At 37.1% G+C, this 16,748-nt stretch overlaps 1 protein-coding gene across 3 annotated transcripts in view; it reads left to right on the top strand.

The window, feature by feature from the left end:
- UGGT1 (UDP-glucose glycoprotein glucosyltransferase 1) overlaps positions 1-16,748 on the top strand; it is a 123,814-nt gene that overhangs the window by 71,377 nt on the left and 35,689 nt on the right. For 2 of the 3 annotated variants that reach the window (XR_005374019.1, XM_038564808.1), the window contains exons 19-26: positions 1,590-1,710; positions 4,185-4,283; positions 5,066-5,089; positions 5,584-5,678; positions 7,530-7,736; positions 8,516-8,647; positions 9,460-9,590; positions 11,882-11,977. Coding sequence is in view for 2 of the 3 variants with exons in the window: in XM_038564808.1 (XP_038420736.1) it covers positions 1,590-1,710; positions 4,185-4,283; positions 5,066-5,089; positions 5,584-5,678; positions 7,530-7,736; positions 8,516-8,647; positions 9,460-9,590; positions 11,882-11,977 (905 nt within the window). In the remaining variant the exon portion in view is untranslated. The remainder of the gene's footprint in view (positions 1-1,589; positions 1,711-4,184; positions 4,284-5,065; positions 5,090-5,583; positions 5,679-7,529; positions 7,737-8,515; positions 8,648-9,459; positions 9,591-11,881; positions 11,978-16,748) is intronic. The other variant, XM_038564809.1, reaches the window with a different exon arrangement.

The following is a 16,748-nucleotide window of genomic DNA, read 5'->3' as shown; positions in this document are numbered from 1 at the left end:
CCCTGCAACTTATCTTCTCTTTCTAGAAACAACCAGTGTGTGTGTGTGTGTGTGTGTGTGTGTGTGTGTGGATGGGTTGCATTAAAAGTTAAGTACATTTGAAATTTTGATAGATGTTACCAAATTGCCCTCCCTTAGCTAGTTAAGGCTTCTGAGTAGAATCAGGCCAGATTTATAATAGAGACCAAAGTTATATACATGGGCTTACGTATATACTGAATCATCTAGTAACTTTGTAGTCTTTTGTATGATTGGTTCGTATACTCATTATTAGTTTATAGTTTGAGAATTGTATGAGTTTCTCTGGGTAAGTAGCCACAGAAGATGCCTAATTGCAGTTTTCTAGACTTGACTGTGTATTTGATTTACATCTATCTCTCCCTTGAAAATTGCTTTAGGACAGCCAGGTGGCTCAGTGGTTTAGCACCACCTTCAGCCCAGGGTATGGTCCTGGAGACCCGGGATAAAGTTCCATGTCAGACTTCTTGCATGGAGCCTGCATCTTTCTCTGCCTGTGTCTCTGCCTCTCTCTTTTTCTCTCTCTCTGGCCTCTCGTGAATAAATAAATAAATAATTTTTTTAAAAAAAGAAAGAAAATTGCTTTAAAATACAATTTTATATGAAATTTTATATTTTAAAATACAGTTTTATATGAAATTTTTTGAGTGTGAAGAACTTGCTATTTAAACTTGGCTTTGAGACCACCTTCATAAAGTACAAGTATTTCTATACATCTTGGAGGTATATAAAAGGGAAGAAAAAATGATAAATGAGTTCTAATCCCTGAAGTGTAATTATGACTCTGGAAATTACTTGGATGCCTGAGATTGAAAAAAGCTTGGGATGATTTTTGTTTTTTAAGATTTATTTATGTATTTGAGAGAGAGGAAAATGCGAGGGTGTACGGGGAGGTGGGAGGGGCAGGGGGAGAGGGAGTCTTAAAAACACACTGCTGAGCAAGAAGCCTGACATAGGACTTGATCTTACCACCCTGAGATTACAACCTGAACTGAAACCTACAGTCAGGCGCTCAACTGGCTGCACCATCCAGGTGCCCCTTGGAGTGATTTTTATTATAAAATACATTAACTGCTTGAGAGAAGGCATTTGGCTTTTTGCTTTAGAATGAGGCTATGAGCAGAATGGAGGATGGATTTTTGAATTTGGTAACTCTTACCCAGTTTGTAGAGCTTACTTATTTTGGGGGAAGCACAGTGGTGCATGGAGAGACAACATAGACATGGCTTTGCATTTCATACTTGAATCTCCTTAGGTCTATGACTTTGAATAAATTTGTTAACCTTTCTGTACTGTACCTCAGCTTCCATCTTTAAAACAAATGTCAATAACATTTGCCTCATGATGTTGAAAGAATTAAAGATAATGTACATACATAACATGTCAAGCTGTGCTTAACAACAATAGGGACCTCTAACATGGAGACTTCTCTGTTTTTAGCTGTTATCGATACATAAGAACCTTTAATTGTAAAGTTAATAACTTTTTAATTCCTAATAAATTATTATTATTGCTCTAATTTTTTTTAACATTTATCCCACCCCCATCTTGTTAATTTTTTTTTCTTGTAGGGTGAACTGTCCCATGATCAGGATGTGGTAGAGTATATCATGAATCAGCCAAATGTTGTTCCACGAATCAATTCTAGGATTTTGACATCCGAGCGAGAATACCTGGATTTAACAGCAACCAGTAAGGAGTGTTTCAGGAACAGCTTTGGGCTTTTTCTCATTTTTGTTTCAGAATCTTTGCATCTGTTGGATTGTAAAGTCCAGAAGATAACCCAAGATTGTGACACAGTGTTTTAATGTTTTATGTTTTCATTCATCACACATTTAGTTCATAACATGAGCCTCTAAATTCATAAGCGTTTCCTCCAAAAACAGAGAAATTCTTCCTGTATAAATCCTTATAAACTTTGAAGAGTATCCATTGTCTTTTTTTGTTTTTTAAGGGGAGGTAGGGAGGGAGAGAAAGAATCTTAAGTAGGCTCCACACCTAGTGCAGAGCCTCTCACAACTCTGAAATCCTGACCTGAATCCTGAACCAAAATCAAGAGTAGGATGCTTAACTGACTGAGCCACCCAGGTACCCCTCATTGTCCTTTAAATGCCAGCTGTTAAGGCCTTAAGTGATGGGACTACATCTGAATTGTTGACTTTCTTAAGAGTCAGAAAGCTGTTAAGCAGCTGTTGATTCTTCAGCCTTGTTCTAGAATCAGCTAGCGGTGATGTGGACAAACAACTCAGGTGGTTTTACTCTGAGAGGCTAGGAATGAATGCCTATCTAAAACTAAACTTTCATTGAGATATAGTGTACATGCCATAAAACAGTCTTTTGAAACTTTATACAAGTGCACAATTTTTAGTGTATTCTCAAAGTTGTCTGATCATCACTGTCTAATTGTAGAACATATATCATGGCCCCTACCATGTACCCATTGGTAGTTACTCTCCATTTCCCCTTCCCCTACCCGGCCTGCAACCGCTGATCTAGTGTCTGTCTCTGAGGGAGTTTTCTGCTGGATATTTTGTATGATTCTGAGTTTTCTGTGATTGGCTTCTTTTTCTTACCATGTTTTTAAGGTTTATCCATGTTGCAGCATGTCACAGTACTTTTTGCCTTTGTATGGCTAATTAATATTTTCTTACATGGATAGTCCACACTTGGCATATCTAATCCTTAGTTGATAGATGTTTGTGTGAAACACAAAGAATACCCTTTCAGAGGTAGTTGTGTGAGCCTAGGTACAGTTTGTTCCTTATGCCTTCCCTTGTCGCTCCGAAGGCCATTTGAACAAAGAGCTGGAAATAGGTGGAGCTGTGGTCACTTGCAGAAGTCTTACTCCACAAGAAAGGATAAATGTAACAAAGAAGTACAAGCCAGTGGCCTTTGCTGTTGTGAGTGGGGTGTGATGCACACAGAGCTTTAGGTGTGCTTGTTACTTTATGGCACCCGTCTCTAATCTGCTTGAAACTGAATGCCTTTTCTTTTAGAGCAAGATGTACATCTCTGCTTATATTTGAAAAAAGGAAGTAGTCAGAAAGTGACCTAAACTGTTTCTTCATAATTGGGTTTTAGCTTTTTACCTAAAGTTTTAATAGAGTCTTTGTCCTAAGTTTTTGTAATTTCTATCATTTAAAATTAAACCGTAAGGAGCTCTCTTTGAGGTATTCATGGATGAGGAGCACAACAATAGTTCTGTGTTTTGGATATCTTTATCCATTGGATGTTGAAGTGATCACCTGTGAAATGATGCTAGTTCATAGTGGCAAAAATGCAGTTTGCCTGGTAAACATTTTGGAGCTGTCAGTGGAGGAGCAGCTAGCATCCTTCTGACCCTGCAGTCATAGTTCCATGATTACCTACACAGCTGTTGGCCTTTGTTGTCCTGGGACCTTCTTAGAAGGAGACTGTTTTAAGGCTTTAAGGCTTTTGGTGCTTTTGTCCCCATGAGCTGTGTCTTACTTACCATTTCTTTCCTTTTACTAGAATATTGAGTTTAAGGATAGTAGGTGCTTGGTATGGTCTGTTGAATGAAAGGATAGACAGGTGAGTAAGTGGACATAGATAGGAGGGGTAAATAAGCCAGCTTTACTTGGAGGATGGTGAGAGAAGAGTGACATTTGTGTTGGAGTGCAATAAGGCACGAGATTGAGGAGGTTCTTGGAGATAAAGGATGATACAGGATGGAGACCATTTTGTATGTAGGAAGAAATTACTGGGTAGTTTATTTTTATTTTTTTTTAATTTATGATAGTCATACAGAGAGAGAGAGAGAGAGAGAGAGGCAGAGACACAGGCAGAGGGAGAAGCAGGCTCCATGCACCGGGAGCCCGACGTGGGATTCGATCCCGGGTCTCCAGGATCGCACCCTGGGCCAAAGGCAGGCGCCAAACCGCTGCGCCACCCAGGGATCCCTACTGGGTAGTTTAGATCAAAGGAATGACTTGATGAAAATGAGATTTTAGCAAAAGTAACTTGAGGGGAAATGATTGATAAGAGTGTTGCCCGAGGGCACTAATCAATAAACATGAAACAATAGATTTCACTCATGCATTTTTATAAATCTTGTATTATGGTCAAGTCAGATTATCAATTGAATATTAATGTTAGATTGAATTTAGTCTCGTTAATTATAAATCTGTTTCAATTTTCTTTTTCAGATAACTTTTTTGTGGATGACTATGCTAGATTTAGTGTCTTGGATTCCCAAGGCAAGACTGCTGCTATTGCAAATAGTATGAACTATCTGACAAAGAAAGGTAATCCATTTTAGGCTTATCTTGGATTCAACTTTTTTTTCTTTCTTTTTTTAGTATTTTTAGAAATAATTCAGTCTTTAGTGTCTGTCAGAGATTGTCATTTTTTTATTAATAATTTCTTAAAATGATTTGAATCCAGAAAATACCTATTTAAAATTCAATTCTTTATGTTTTTAAAAGTTTAGATGTTTTTATAAATTTTATTAGATATTAAGGTTGAATGAAAAGTTTTTTCATGATTCAAAATGTGAAAACATTTACGATGTAAACATGGGTTAATGGATTGAAAATTGATATGACTTGCCTCTTCACTGACAACATTGAGTTAATTTTTTTAAGGGTTTATAAGATAAACTTGGTTCTAGGAATCCTTGTGCACATTTTAAAACTGATTTTAATGTGGAGTCAGTTATTTAGGCTAATATTGTGTGAAATTGATATCATTTTAATGGCAGACAGATGCTTTCTTTCTCTGGTCTTTCTTATTATCCTTTCAAAGCACTGACTGTCATTTAAGGCAGCTATTTTTATCCATGCTGTAGTCTTGTCCTAGAGAGAATTTCTGGCTTTCCAGATCTATGTAAATAAAAGTAATTGCTCCATTTGGTTCCTCAAGGAAATTGTTCTGAGGGGTCCTGGAATAGTGCTATACCACTAAGGGGACTACAGAGCAGAGACAAGATTGATCGTATTAGGAATTATTTAAAATTTTGACTCTTATGATAGGCATCAGTTATAGCAATGACATTTTCTTCTACTCTTTTTCCTTTACCTCTGTCTAGGAATGTCCTCCAAGGAAATCTATGGTAACTTTAAATTTCAGAATGTTCGGTTTCTTTTCTTAATTATCTTATGTGGTTTCAGGCAATGTTGTGATTCAGAATTTATTGACACTTCATTATGACATTTCTGGAACTTGTGGGTAACAGTAGATAATTTATCAAATGCAGATAAAATTTGTATAAGTGTTTACAAAGAATTCTATTTTAGAAAGTTACAAATTAATATGCTTAAAGACTAGATATGCTACCCACACGTTCAAAGGTTATTTTTCATTGTATATGCTAACAGATGCCTAAATCACAGAATTAATAAATGCATGTTCCTAGTTTGTAATTAAGCCACATGGAAGGTTACCCTGCTTTTGATCTAGTATAGAAGTTTTACTACTTTTGTTTTATTACACTTGTCATTTTCTTATTTTTTGCATGGTTTTCAGAAATTTTTGTCTTAAATAATATTGAAACATAGAATGTGCTTTTTTCCCTCTGACTCAGTGTGTTGTTTTGTTTTTCTATAGATGATTCTTTCATTAGGCCTGTAACTTTTTGGATTGTTGGGGATTTTGATAGCCCTTCTGGAAGACAATTACTGTATGATGCTATTAAACATCAGGCAAGTATCTACACCTTCATTCTGTGTGCTGATGTTACTGTACTAGATGGGAAGTGGGAGTCCTGCTTTTCTACTGCTTGAGGGAAAGGAGCATTGTTTCTCTGAAGGTCTGCCCACTAGTGAGAAAAGAGAGGAGACTGCAGTATTCTGACTTTACTTAAGGGTATAGATTCTTTTAGAAAAAAGAAATAATGAGATCCTTATCATAGACAAATTTTTGTTGGGTGACTGTTCATGTTCTTTCTACAGAGATGCTGCAAAGATCAGGCTGTATATTGTGTGGGGGGAGGCAGGACCTTTACATTGAAGGAGGTCTAGATGTGGGGGAAATACTATGCAGATATCTTAGTGCTCATGTAATAGCAGATCTTGGCACGCAGAGGAATGCATATATAGATGGTCTGAAAGATACATTGCACATAAATTGTAGAACTTGAGTGAATGGCAAGGGTGAATGGTTGAGAAGAAACGGACTCTTCTAAAGAGTGTCATTGTCAGAGACTGAGCTGTTCCTTTTCCTGAGCAGTTTCAGATTGGATCTTCATCCAATTTCACACCCTTCCCATGTTTCCTTGCCACCCTGTGTCCCAAGGAGGCTTATTGGAGTACTGAAATACCGAGGTGATTTCAACTTCCCTAACATGTTAAGTGCCTTTATTGTCTATAATTTTTGAGTGGTGATAGAGTGGGAGAACAAGAAGGGAGAATTGAAAAAATTTTTTTCTTAATTTATTTTAGAGGAAGAGCACAAGTGGGAGGGGCAGGGAGAGGGAAAGAGAATCTCAAGCAGACTTCATGCTGAGCACACAGTCCTATGCGGGGCTTGATCTCAATGACTCTGAGATCATGACCTGAGCTGAAACCAGGAGTCAGGCACTTAACCAGCTATACCACCCAGGCACCCTAAGAATTGAAATTTTAAAAAAATATATTTTAATTGAAGTAAAATATAGGATCAAAAGAAGTACACAAATCTTAGAATTACTTAATGTCACAAAGGGAACATCCAGGTGGCCCACCACCCTGGTTTTAGACATAGAGAATTATCAAATTCCAGAAAGCCCTCTCCTGCTTGTGTCTCCATCACCCCTCACATATTTGTTTGTGTTCCTTTTTTTTAATCAACATTTTTGAGATTTATCCATAATATTACAAGTAGTGGTAGTTAGTTCTTTTTTCACTGTGCTGTATCATATTATATGGCTGTACCACAAAGTTTTGTTTGTTCATTTAATCTTTTTGATGGATAGTCTTTTTTCTAGTTAGGGGCTATTCTGAAGAAGGCTGCTTTCACCGTCCTTATATGCATCTTTAGCTATACCTTAGTATGAGTTTTTGTTGCTCATGTTTGTGACACAAGGTTTTATGGATCCCAGATAACTTTTCCAACATAGGTTCTTATCTTTTTACTCAGAGAGAGATTAATTTTTACAAGGAATCTGGGAAGGCCATGTGAACAAAGAAGTCTTTGAATAGAAACTGAAGATTGGTTGGGACTGAGGGAAGGAAGGATGGGATGGACTTGGGGTTTGCATGCCAACAGGAAGCATGGAGTGTGTTAGAGTGATACAAAATGTGTTGGGGAACATGGGACTCTGACAGCCTGTAATGGAGCTATATATATAGGGATGGTAAGAAGTGGAAGTTGGAAAGGTAGTTTTGGGACCAGTTCATGTAGGGGTTTGAAAACCTGGCTATAGCATTTAAATTTTATTCTGTATACAGATGAGCAGTACTAAAGACTTTTAAGAGAGATTATATTTGCTTCTTAATAAAATACGAAGATGTTAGTGTCACTCTTTAAGTTCAAAACATCTACCATATAACTCTTATTTCTCATTTTGTAAATAGAAATCCAGTAACAATGTTAGAATAAGCATGATCAATAATCCTAGTGAAGATATAAATTATAAGAACACTCAGATTTCCAGAGCAATCTGGGCAGCTCTCCAAACACAGACCTCCAACTCTGCTAAGAATTTCATCACAAAAATGGCCAAGGAGGAGACTGCAGAGGCCCTGGCTGCAGGAGCTGACATCGGGGGGTTCTCTGTCGGGGTAAGTCTCTGTGTGTTGCATGGAGCTGTCTTGTTTTGTTACTTTTCACAGAAATTCAGTCTCAGGGGCTGATGTATCTTGTTCATGATTGGGATTTGTGATTTTAGTACTGAGTTTCAGAGGATTTTTCTTACTTTGGAAGTATCTTTCCAGGAAATAACAATTGTGCCACATTCCCTTTACCACTTTTAATACCTTTAAATAAAGTTTCAGGATTGAACTCTTAAATATTTTAAGCACAAAGCCATTTGTTTTGTATAGTTTTTAAAAGACAGGCAATATTTGATTTGTTTATAGAGCAAAAAACTATGATTGAAGCTTCTTATGAGTTAGAGGCTTACGTGTTCTTGATGTGTTCTGATATAAGCCCATATATGTTCATTATATAAGTTACTACCTTTTGAACTATTTCATAATTTTAAAATTCTTACAAAATGATAAGTATATACTTGATGTTTCAGTTAGCAAAAAGGCTCTTAAAATTAGCAGGATTTTAAAATACAGAATAAAAAAATACAGAATAAAGATATGATGAAGAATAACTTGCCAATTGAGCAATCACATAAAAGAATAGTTATAGGAAATAGGCATTACTTGATAAATTAGAGGGTGGGAGAAAATGGGAGGAGTAGAGAATTGAGACATCATTAATGTTAATTATTAAAATTAGTTCTGACTCTCCATTAAGAGATCATTTTATGATTTATTCATTATGATTATTCACTTTTATAGCTTGCTTAATAACAATTACTTTTCCTTAATAACAATTACTTTCCTAGGGCATGGATTTCAGTCTTTTTAAAGAGGTCTTTGAGTCTTCCAAAATGGATTTCATTTTGTCTCATGCCATGTACTGCAGGGATGTTCTGAAGCTGAAGAAGGGACAGAGGGCAGTGATCAGCAATGGAAGGGTGAGGATTTTTTTGTCCTGAGACAAACTTGACTTCAGATTAGATCAGTGAGCAGTGTTGGTCGTGTTCTCCTCTGAAGCTAGTAGACTCCTCAAACAGAGCCACTCTTTCCAAAGGGAATTGGGGCTTATGCAGTGATGATGGTAGTTTCTGCACCCTATTTCAAAGGTGATTTGCTTTTGACAGAAGCATCCTTATGTAAAACTAAAACCTTTTTGCTGTTTAATTATGTCCTGCCACATGTACAGTGGTGGCAGGAGTGTGTTGTCTCTCAGAGAATAAGCTGATAAGGCTCTGATACATGAAGTATACATCCATTGTGGGAACTGTGTTCATAGTTGTGTAGTCTCTGTCAACTTCAGTGGTGCAGGCTTAGACTATTTCATACATACCTGCAGCCAGGGACATGAAACTGGGGGTGGGGGGTGGGGTACCAAACTTTGAACTCTTAGCACCAAGGGTGAAATCTCTGCTGTCTGTTCCTCACTACACTGCATCTCTTGTTTGGTTCTGTTATTTATATCCAGTGAGAATCAATGAAACTCGCTATTTTGTTTTATTTCAGAGTTGCTTAACTATAAAAATATTGTGGAGTATACAGTCTAAGTCTACATTCTGTAATTGAGGAATTGTTAAATAAATAACTGGATGAGTTGATTTGGATTTTATTTTTACCTTTTTCACTGATTTTATTAGATGTATACATGTCTTGGGTCTTTAAAATGATTAGGTTTATAAGATAGCCTAAGGACAACAGAGTCCTTCTTTTCAGCTTATAATGCTACCACTGACTGCCCTGCTCCTCTTCACAGATCATTGGGCCACTGGAGGACAGTGAACTCTTTAATCAAGATGATTTCCACCTCCTAGAAAATATCATCTTAAAAACTTCGGGACAGAAAATCAAATCCCATATTCAACAGCTTCGGGTAGAAGAGGATGTGTAAGTTTTGTGGAAGAAATTAATTAGTGAATGTCATAGGGACTGTGTTGAACTTTACTCCTGCTTCCTATTTCATGGTGTTTATTTCCATTGTGAGCTCACAACTTTGAGATCAAGAGATGCACACTCTACTAACTGAGCCACCCAGGTGCCCTTACTTTGTGCATTTTATATTGTTTTTCTTTTATTGTTGAGTTATAGGAGTTCTATATAAATAAGTAAATATTCTGGGTATTGATCTCTTATGGATAGACAATATGCAAATATGGTCTCTCATTCCATGAGTTACATTTTCATTCTTTTGTTAGTGTCCTTTGGTGAATAGTTGGAGGATATAAAGTTTGAAAGTTCTGTTTTTTTCCTTCATCTCTTCCATATACCTTCATGCTGCAGTGAAGTATTGACTTTGATAGCTGCCAGACCAGTCCCTTTGCCAAGTCTTGTGATAGAGGAAGGAATCTTCTTTTATCTCAACCAAAAACAAGGCAACAGATAAAGAAGTTTCCTTCTACTTTAGTGGCTTTTTAGTGATGCCCCTTGTTCCAGCCTATGAAACACTTCCCTGATGCAGGCCAGGAGGTGCGCCCCTGACTTGAAACCATCATATCACGGCATAGGCTTGGTGTGCTGTGCCCTTGGACCATTCTTTCTCCTTTTGGACTATATAATTGCCAGACTAGGCATGGAAGACTTGCCGTTTATTAAAGAGAGGTGGCACCATCTCTCGAGGGTTAATTGAGGGAAATAAGGTAGTCATAGGGCTACCTAAAGATAAACTAAAACTATTTGGGTTCTCAGAATTACCTTGCCTGCCTAGGGTTTTCATTAGTGCCATAGCTGCTCCACCTTGGAGAGGGCCCCCTGTGATAGCCACAGCTTTCATTCATGGCCCAGACCTGCAGCCACAAGGCCATTCTCCACTTTCTGAAGTTCACTGTGGGCTGTTTGATCACAATTGCACTGACTAAACATAAGCGTGCTTTGTGAAACTTTAGGGAGTCTGTTGTTTGCCTGCTCACCCACGTCCACATTGCTTACTCAAGTCTACATAATCCAGCATCCCTTTAAATGTTTTGTGAATGTTGACATATCACAGGATACAAGTGGCCTGTATTATATAGGTTCAGACTCAGTGAGAAGTACCAAGAGAGATAGTTTGATTTGGTTCAGTGAGAAAATGTATAGGCTTGTTTCCAGTTCATATATATTCACAAGTGTTTTTTTAGAATTCTTAAAATTCAGTCCTTGGTTCAGCAGATTCAAGCATTTTTTTCAGTCTTATGGTTTAGTTCAAGATCTTCCTTGGTTAGAAATCAACTTTAGAAGAGGCAGGGAAAGCAGAAGTGCTTTTTTAAGTTGTTCACTGCAGTGTTGATTGTAATAGTGAAGTAGGAAGCAACCTAGATGTTTACTAGCCAGTTGGTGATTATTGTGTATCAGGAAATCTAATGATAGTCATTGAAAATATTGATGTACCCTATATGTATTAACTAACAAAAAGATGTTTGTAATATATAGTTAAATGAAAAAGCAGGTCATCAGGGGCACCTGGGTGGTTCAGTCGATTGAGCATCTGACTCTTGGTTTCAGTTCATGTCATGATCTCAGCGTTGTGGGATTGAGCCCTGTATTGGGCTCCATTCTCAGTGTGGAGTCTGCTTGAGATTCTTTCCCTTTTCCTCTGCTCCTTCCCCAGCTCACCATCTCTCTCTCTCTCTCAAGTAAATAAAATCTTAAAAAAAAAAAAAAAAGGAAAAGCAGGTTATCAAATAATATAATCCAACTTTTGTTTATATATATGTATATATTTAAAAATGTAGGAGAATTATGAACCAAAATGTCATTAATGCTTATTTCTTGATAATGATATTGTATATATATCAGTTTTCTCATTTTTTTTCCTGAATTTTTTTTCAGTGAATTATTACTCTAATAATCCTAAAGACTAATAAAGCTATTTAGAAGCGGGTGAGGGAGAAGGTAAATAACACAAACTTACAGTCTGTTATGGGCCAGGCCCTGAGCTTGGTGCTTTATAAAATGTTTAGCTGGTACAATATTTACAAGTGTCATACAAAGTATGTACTATCCCCATTTCACATATGCAAAAATCAGTATCTTCTTCAAGGTTATGAAACTACTCAGTTACAAAATCAGTAGTTTTTCTCTTGCCTATTGGTAAAAGTTCATATGTTCTTTAAACAATTTCGGTGGCATTCAATACTTAGACTGGTAATTGGAAAAACTTTCAGTTAAAGAGATACTAAATTTTCACCAACCATGTCTTTCAGGGCAAGTGACTTGGTAATGAAGGTAGATGCTCTCCTGTCAGCTCAACCAAAAGGAGATGCAAGAATCGAATACCAATTTTTTGAAGACCGACACAGGTACAGAATTAATATTGAATTTATGCATATTCTTGAATAAAATGGTAAAATTGCCTTTACCTCATCTCCTTTATTTTTCTATCTGAAGTGTGTATATAAGTTGTTTGAATGGAAAATTTTGCCTGGTTGTGCAGTTTTCATATATACTCATTTTCTTATGCAGAATTCATATACAGACTCAGTTGCATAAAAGTTGACATTTTTTCTAAATAAATCTGAAATACTTCTGACTGTACCCTTCTAGAAAACAGAAAGCATAAATAGAAAAAAATTAGTTGTAATTTTCTGATACCCAAAAATAAACACAGGTTGGTAGGGCACCCTACCAATGAAAACGATTTTGTTTTCAATAAAATAAAAATAAGTTTTAGCATTGTGAAAAAAGTCCTTGCCTTTTGGTTCTGAGTTATTTATTTGAAAGTTTCAAACCTAAAGAATAGTGGAAACGTTTTTACAGTGAACACCTAGATATCTTGACCCTGGGTTCACCAGTTGTTAACATTATGCCACATTTATCTGTCATCTATGTGGGTTTGTTTGTGCATATGTATGTGTAGCACATAAAATGTATATTTATGTTTGCATACAAACATACGCGTACTTATATTTTTCCTGAACCATTTGAAGGTACATTGTAGACATCATTACACATCATGCCTGAATTCCTCAGCATGTTGTTTCCTGAGCGCCAGGAGTGTCTCCACTATTGGCATACCTTAGAGATTTAACCTTGAAGCAGTGATACTAAGTAGTACACAGTCCATATTCACATTTCTCCAAGGCCCCAGTAATGACCTTTGAAAACTGTTTTGTTCTTTGATTTGACCCAGATCACATGTTGCAGCTCTTTGTTGTGGGTCTCTTTTAGTCTCCTTAAATCCAGAACATTTCCCTACATGCTTTTTGTTTGTTTTGTTTTGTTTTGTTTTGTCTTTTATGACAATGACATTTTTTTCCCACGTTCTGAAGTTAGAGATTTATTTCAGTACTTTACCACATACCAAATATCATGAAATCTATTTTATTTTATTTTATTTTATTTTATTTTATTTTATTTTATTTTATTTTATTTTATTTATTTATTTTATTTATTTTATTTTATTTTATTTATTTTATTTATTTTATTTTATTTTATTTTATTTTATTTTATTTATTTTATTTTATTTTATTTTATTTTATTTTATTTTATTTTATTTTATTTTATTTTATTTTATTTTATTTTATTTTATTTTATTTTTTTATTTATTTTATTTTATTTTATTTTATTTTATTTATTTTATTTTATTTTATTTTATTTTATTTTATTTTATTTTATTTTATTTTATTTTATTTTATTTTATTTTATTTTATTTATTTTATTTTATTTTATTTTATTTATTTTATTTATTTTATTTTTTTATTGGTTTGATTTGCCAGCATATAGTACAACACCCAGTGTTCATCCCATTTTTATTATTATTATTTTTTTTTTATTGAAGTTCGATTGGCCAACATACAGTACAACACCCAGTGCTCATCCCATCAAGTTCCCTCCTCAGTGCCTGTCACCCAGTTCCCTCTCTTCATTTTCAGGCTGGAGGTGTCCTTAGGTCTAAAATGAGTCTCTTGTAGACAGCAGATAGATGGGTCTTGCTTTTTTATCCAGTCCGATACCCTGAGTCTTTGGATGGGATCATTTAGCTCATTCACGTTCAGAGTAACTATTGAAAGATATGAACTTAGTGTCATCATAATACTTATTCAGTCCCTGTTTTTGTGGATTATTTTTTTAGGCTTCCTCTTTCTTTTACAGGGTTCCCCTTAATATTTCTTACAGAGCTGGTGGTCACATATTCTTTCAGTTTCTACCTATCTTGGAAGCTCTTTCTCTCTCCTTCTCTTCTGAATGAGAGCCTTGCTGGATAAAGTATTCTTGGCTGCATGCTCTTCTCATTTAGTACCCTGAATATATCATTGCCAGCCCTCTCGGGCCTGCCAGGTGTCTGTGGAGAGGTCTGCTGTTAATCTGATATTTCTCCCTACATAAGTTAAGAATTTCTTATCTCACTCTGCTTTAAGGATTTTCTCTTTATCTTTGGAATTTGCAAGTTTCACTATTAAATGTTGAGATGTTGAACAATTTTTATTGATTTTCGGGAGGGGGTCCTTTCTATCTCTTGGACCTGAATGCCTGTTTCCTTCCCTAGATTTGGGAAATTCTCAGCTATGATTTGCTCACATATACTTTGTGGTCCTCTCTCCCTCTCAGCCTCTTCTGGAGCCCCAATTATATTTAAATTCTTCCTTCTCAAGCTATCATTTATTTCCTTAAGCCTTTCCTCATGGTCTCTTAATTGTTTTTCTCTTTTTTCCTCAGTTTCCTTCCTTACCATCAACTTGTCTTCTATGTCACTCAACTCTCTCTTCCACCTCATTAACCCTAGCAGTTAGAACATCCAGTTTGGATTGCATCTCTTTTAATCTGTTTTTAATTTCATCCTGTTTAGATCTCAGTTCTGCTGTAATGAAGTGTCTAGAGGCCTTTATGCCTTTTTCCAGAGCCACCAGTAGCTTTATAATCATGCCTCTGAATTGGCTTTCTGACATCGAATTGAAATCCGCATTCTGTAACTCTGTGGCAGAGAGTACTGTTTCCGGTTCTTTTTTTTTGTGGTGAATTCTTCCTTCTAGTCATTTTGTCCAGTGCAGAGTGGCTGTATGAGCAGGCAGAGTCAAAAATATCAACCACGACTTAAGTAAAATTCACCCTAGATGATTCCAAAGAGGTCAGAGACCAGAAAATGAAAAAGATCAGAAAATAAAACTAAGGACCACTAAAGTGAAAAAAAAAAAAAAAAAGTAAAAAATAAAAGGCCAAAACCCCAAAGAAAAAGAACAAAGAAAAAAAGAAAAGAGAAGAGAAATAGGGGGGGCTGGGGGCTGAGGGTGGTGAAGAAGTGGTAGTGGAGGGAGAATGTAGTCTACCTGAGGGGTCCTAGAGGGTGATCCTCTTAGTTCTGAATGTATTTTGTTTTGTATGTTAGAAGATGCTCAGTCCCAAATTTGTATAAACCAGCAATACTTATAGAAAGCCCCAACAATGACCACCAAAGCATAAGCAAGATAAAGGAGGGGAGCAGAATGGGAATGAAGAGAATATAATCTCACAGAATGAACCAGCACGGTATTCTACTTGGTTCTGGGTGTATGCTGGTCATGTTTTAGAAGGTATTAACTTCTGCCTTTGTAGAACAAAACAAGGTAGAGAAAACAAAAAACACAAAACAGAAACCTATATTTTGTATATCTCCTAAAATTAAATTGAATATGTTGAAAAGAATCCAGAAGTGAAAAATGTATCTAAGACATGTAATTATAGAAATATGAAGCCCAAAAAGGAAAAAACTTAAAAATGAAGAGTTGATAAAATATTGTAGTTAAGATGGTAAAAGAGAAAAAATATTGGAAACTTTTAGTCTGGTATAAAAACGAGTTGTAATGGAAAAAGGAAAACAAAGGGGTACCTTCTAGTTCTATATACTGTATTCCCTCGATTTTCCCTTGGTCTAGACCTTTCCAGCGCTGCTTGGTCAAGAGCTTGCTCTTCCTTTTACTTCTAGCTGGTCTTCTGGGGGAGGGGCCTGCTGTGCTTATTGTCTGGTGTCTGTGCCTGGGTGGAGATGCCTGCCCCTCACCAGGTGTAGGGCTCAGTATGAGCTGTTTATCCTTGGTTTATCCCTCAGCAAGGCTTTATTCCCTGGTGGCCCCGCCTCTCACAGGCAGAAGGTGAAACGAGGAAAAACAACAATGGTGATGGCCAGATTTCCAGCTCTGGAGTCGAGCTCCCTGCGAGTAATTAATGCAATCTCCCATTCCTCACTGGCGTAGATGCTCCTGGGGCCAGCATGGGTGCACTGCTCTGCACAGCTTGGGGGTGCCCAGTGGCAGGAAAGTTCTCACTGTCCTGTGCATTCCCTGCTTCTGCCTGTCCCAGGGGGAGCACAGGATCACTGGCTTTGTCCGCTTGGGTGCCCTGGTATCTGGGACCCTGTGCCGCTGGACCCGCGCTCCCAGGGTCCACCTCTGCTGAAGGGAATTGGGCATAGCCACCTCTGTCTGGAGCCGGCCCACCGACTGGCTTCTCCTAACTTCCCTGAGGGCTGCAGTGCTCTAGCCCTTTACCGATATTGAATGGAAGTTTGCAGTGCGCTTTACCCCCGGGTGCTCCTCCTCTTATAGTCACTCCAGGAATCTTGAAGCTTCACTGCCCCTCCTGGGAGTTTTTTTTTTTTTTTTTTTTAAATAAATTTATTTTTATTGGTGTTCAATTTGTCAACATACAGAATAACACTCAGTGCTCATCCCGTCAAGTGCCCCCCTCAGTGCTCGCCACCCAGCCACCCCCACCCCCCGCCCACCTCCCCTTCCACCACCCCTAGTTCGTTTCCCAGAGTTAGGAGTCTCTCATGTTCTGTCTCCCTTTCTGACTTATTTTTTCTCCTTTCCCCTTTATTCCCTTTCATTATTTTTTATATTCCCCAAACGAATGAGACCATATAATGTTTGTCCTACTCCGATTGACTTGTTTCACTCAGCATAATACCCTCCAGTTCCATCCACGTCGAAGCAAATGGTGGGTATTTGTCGTTTCTAATGGCTGAGCAATATTCCATTGTATACATAAACCACATCTTCTTTATCCATTCATCTTTCGATGGACACCGAGGCTCCTTCCACAGTTTGGCTATTGTGGACATTGCTGCTAGAAACATCGGGTGCAGGTGTCCCGGCG

The sequence above is a fragment of the Canis lupus genome, chromosome 19, assembly GCF_011100685.1.
Source record: "Canis lupus familiaris isolate Mischka breed German Shepherd chromosome 19, alternate assembly UU_Cfam_GSD_1.0, whole genome shotgun sequence".
NCBI classification, from domain to species: Eukaryota; Metazoa; Chordata; class Mammalia; order Carnivora; family Canidae; genus Canis; species Canis lupus.
Note: the sequence above shows the minus strand (reverse complement) of the source record. Positions and strands in the feature narration are given on the sequence as shown.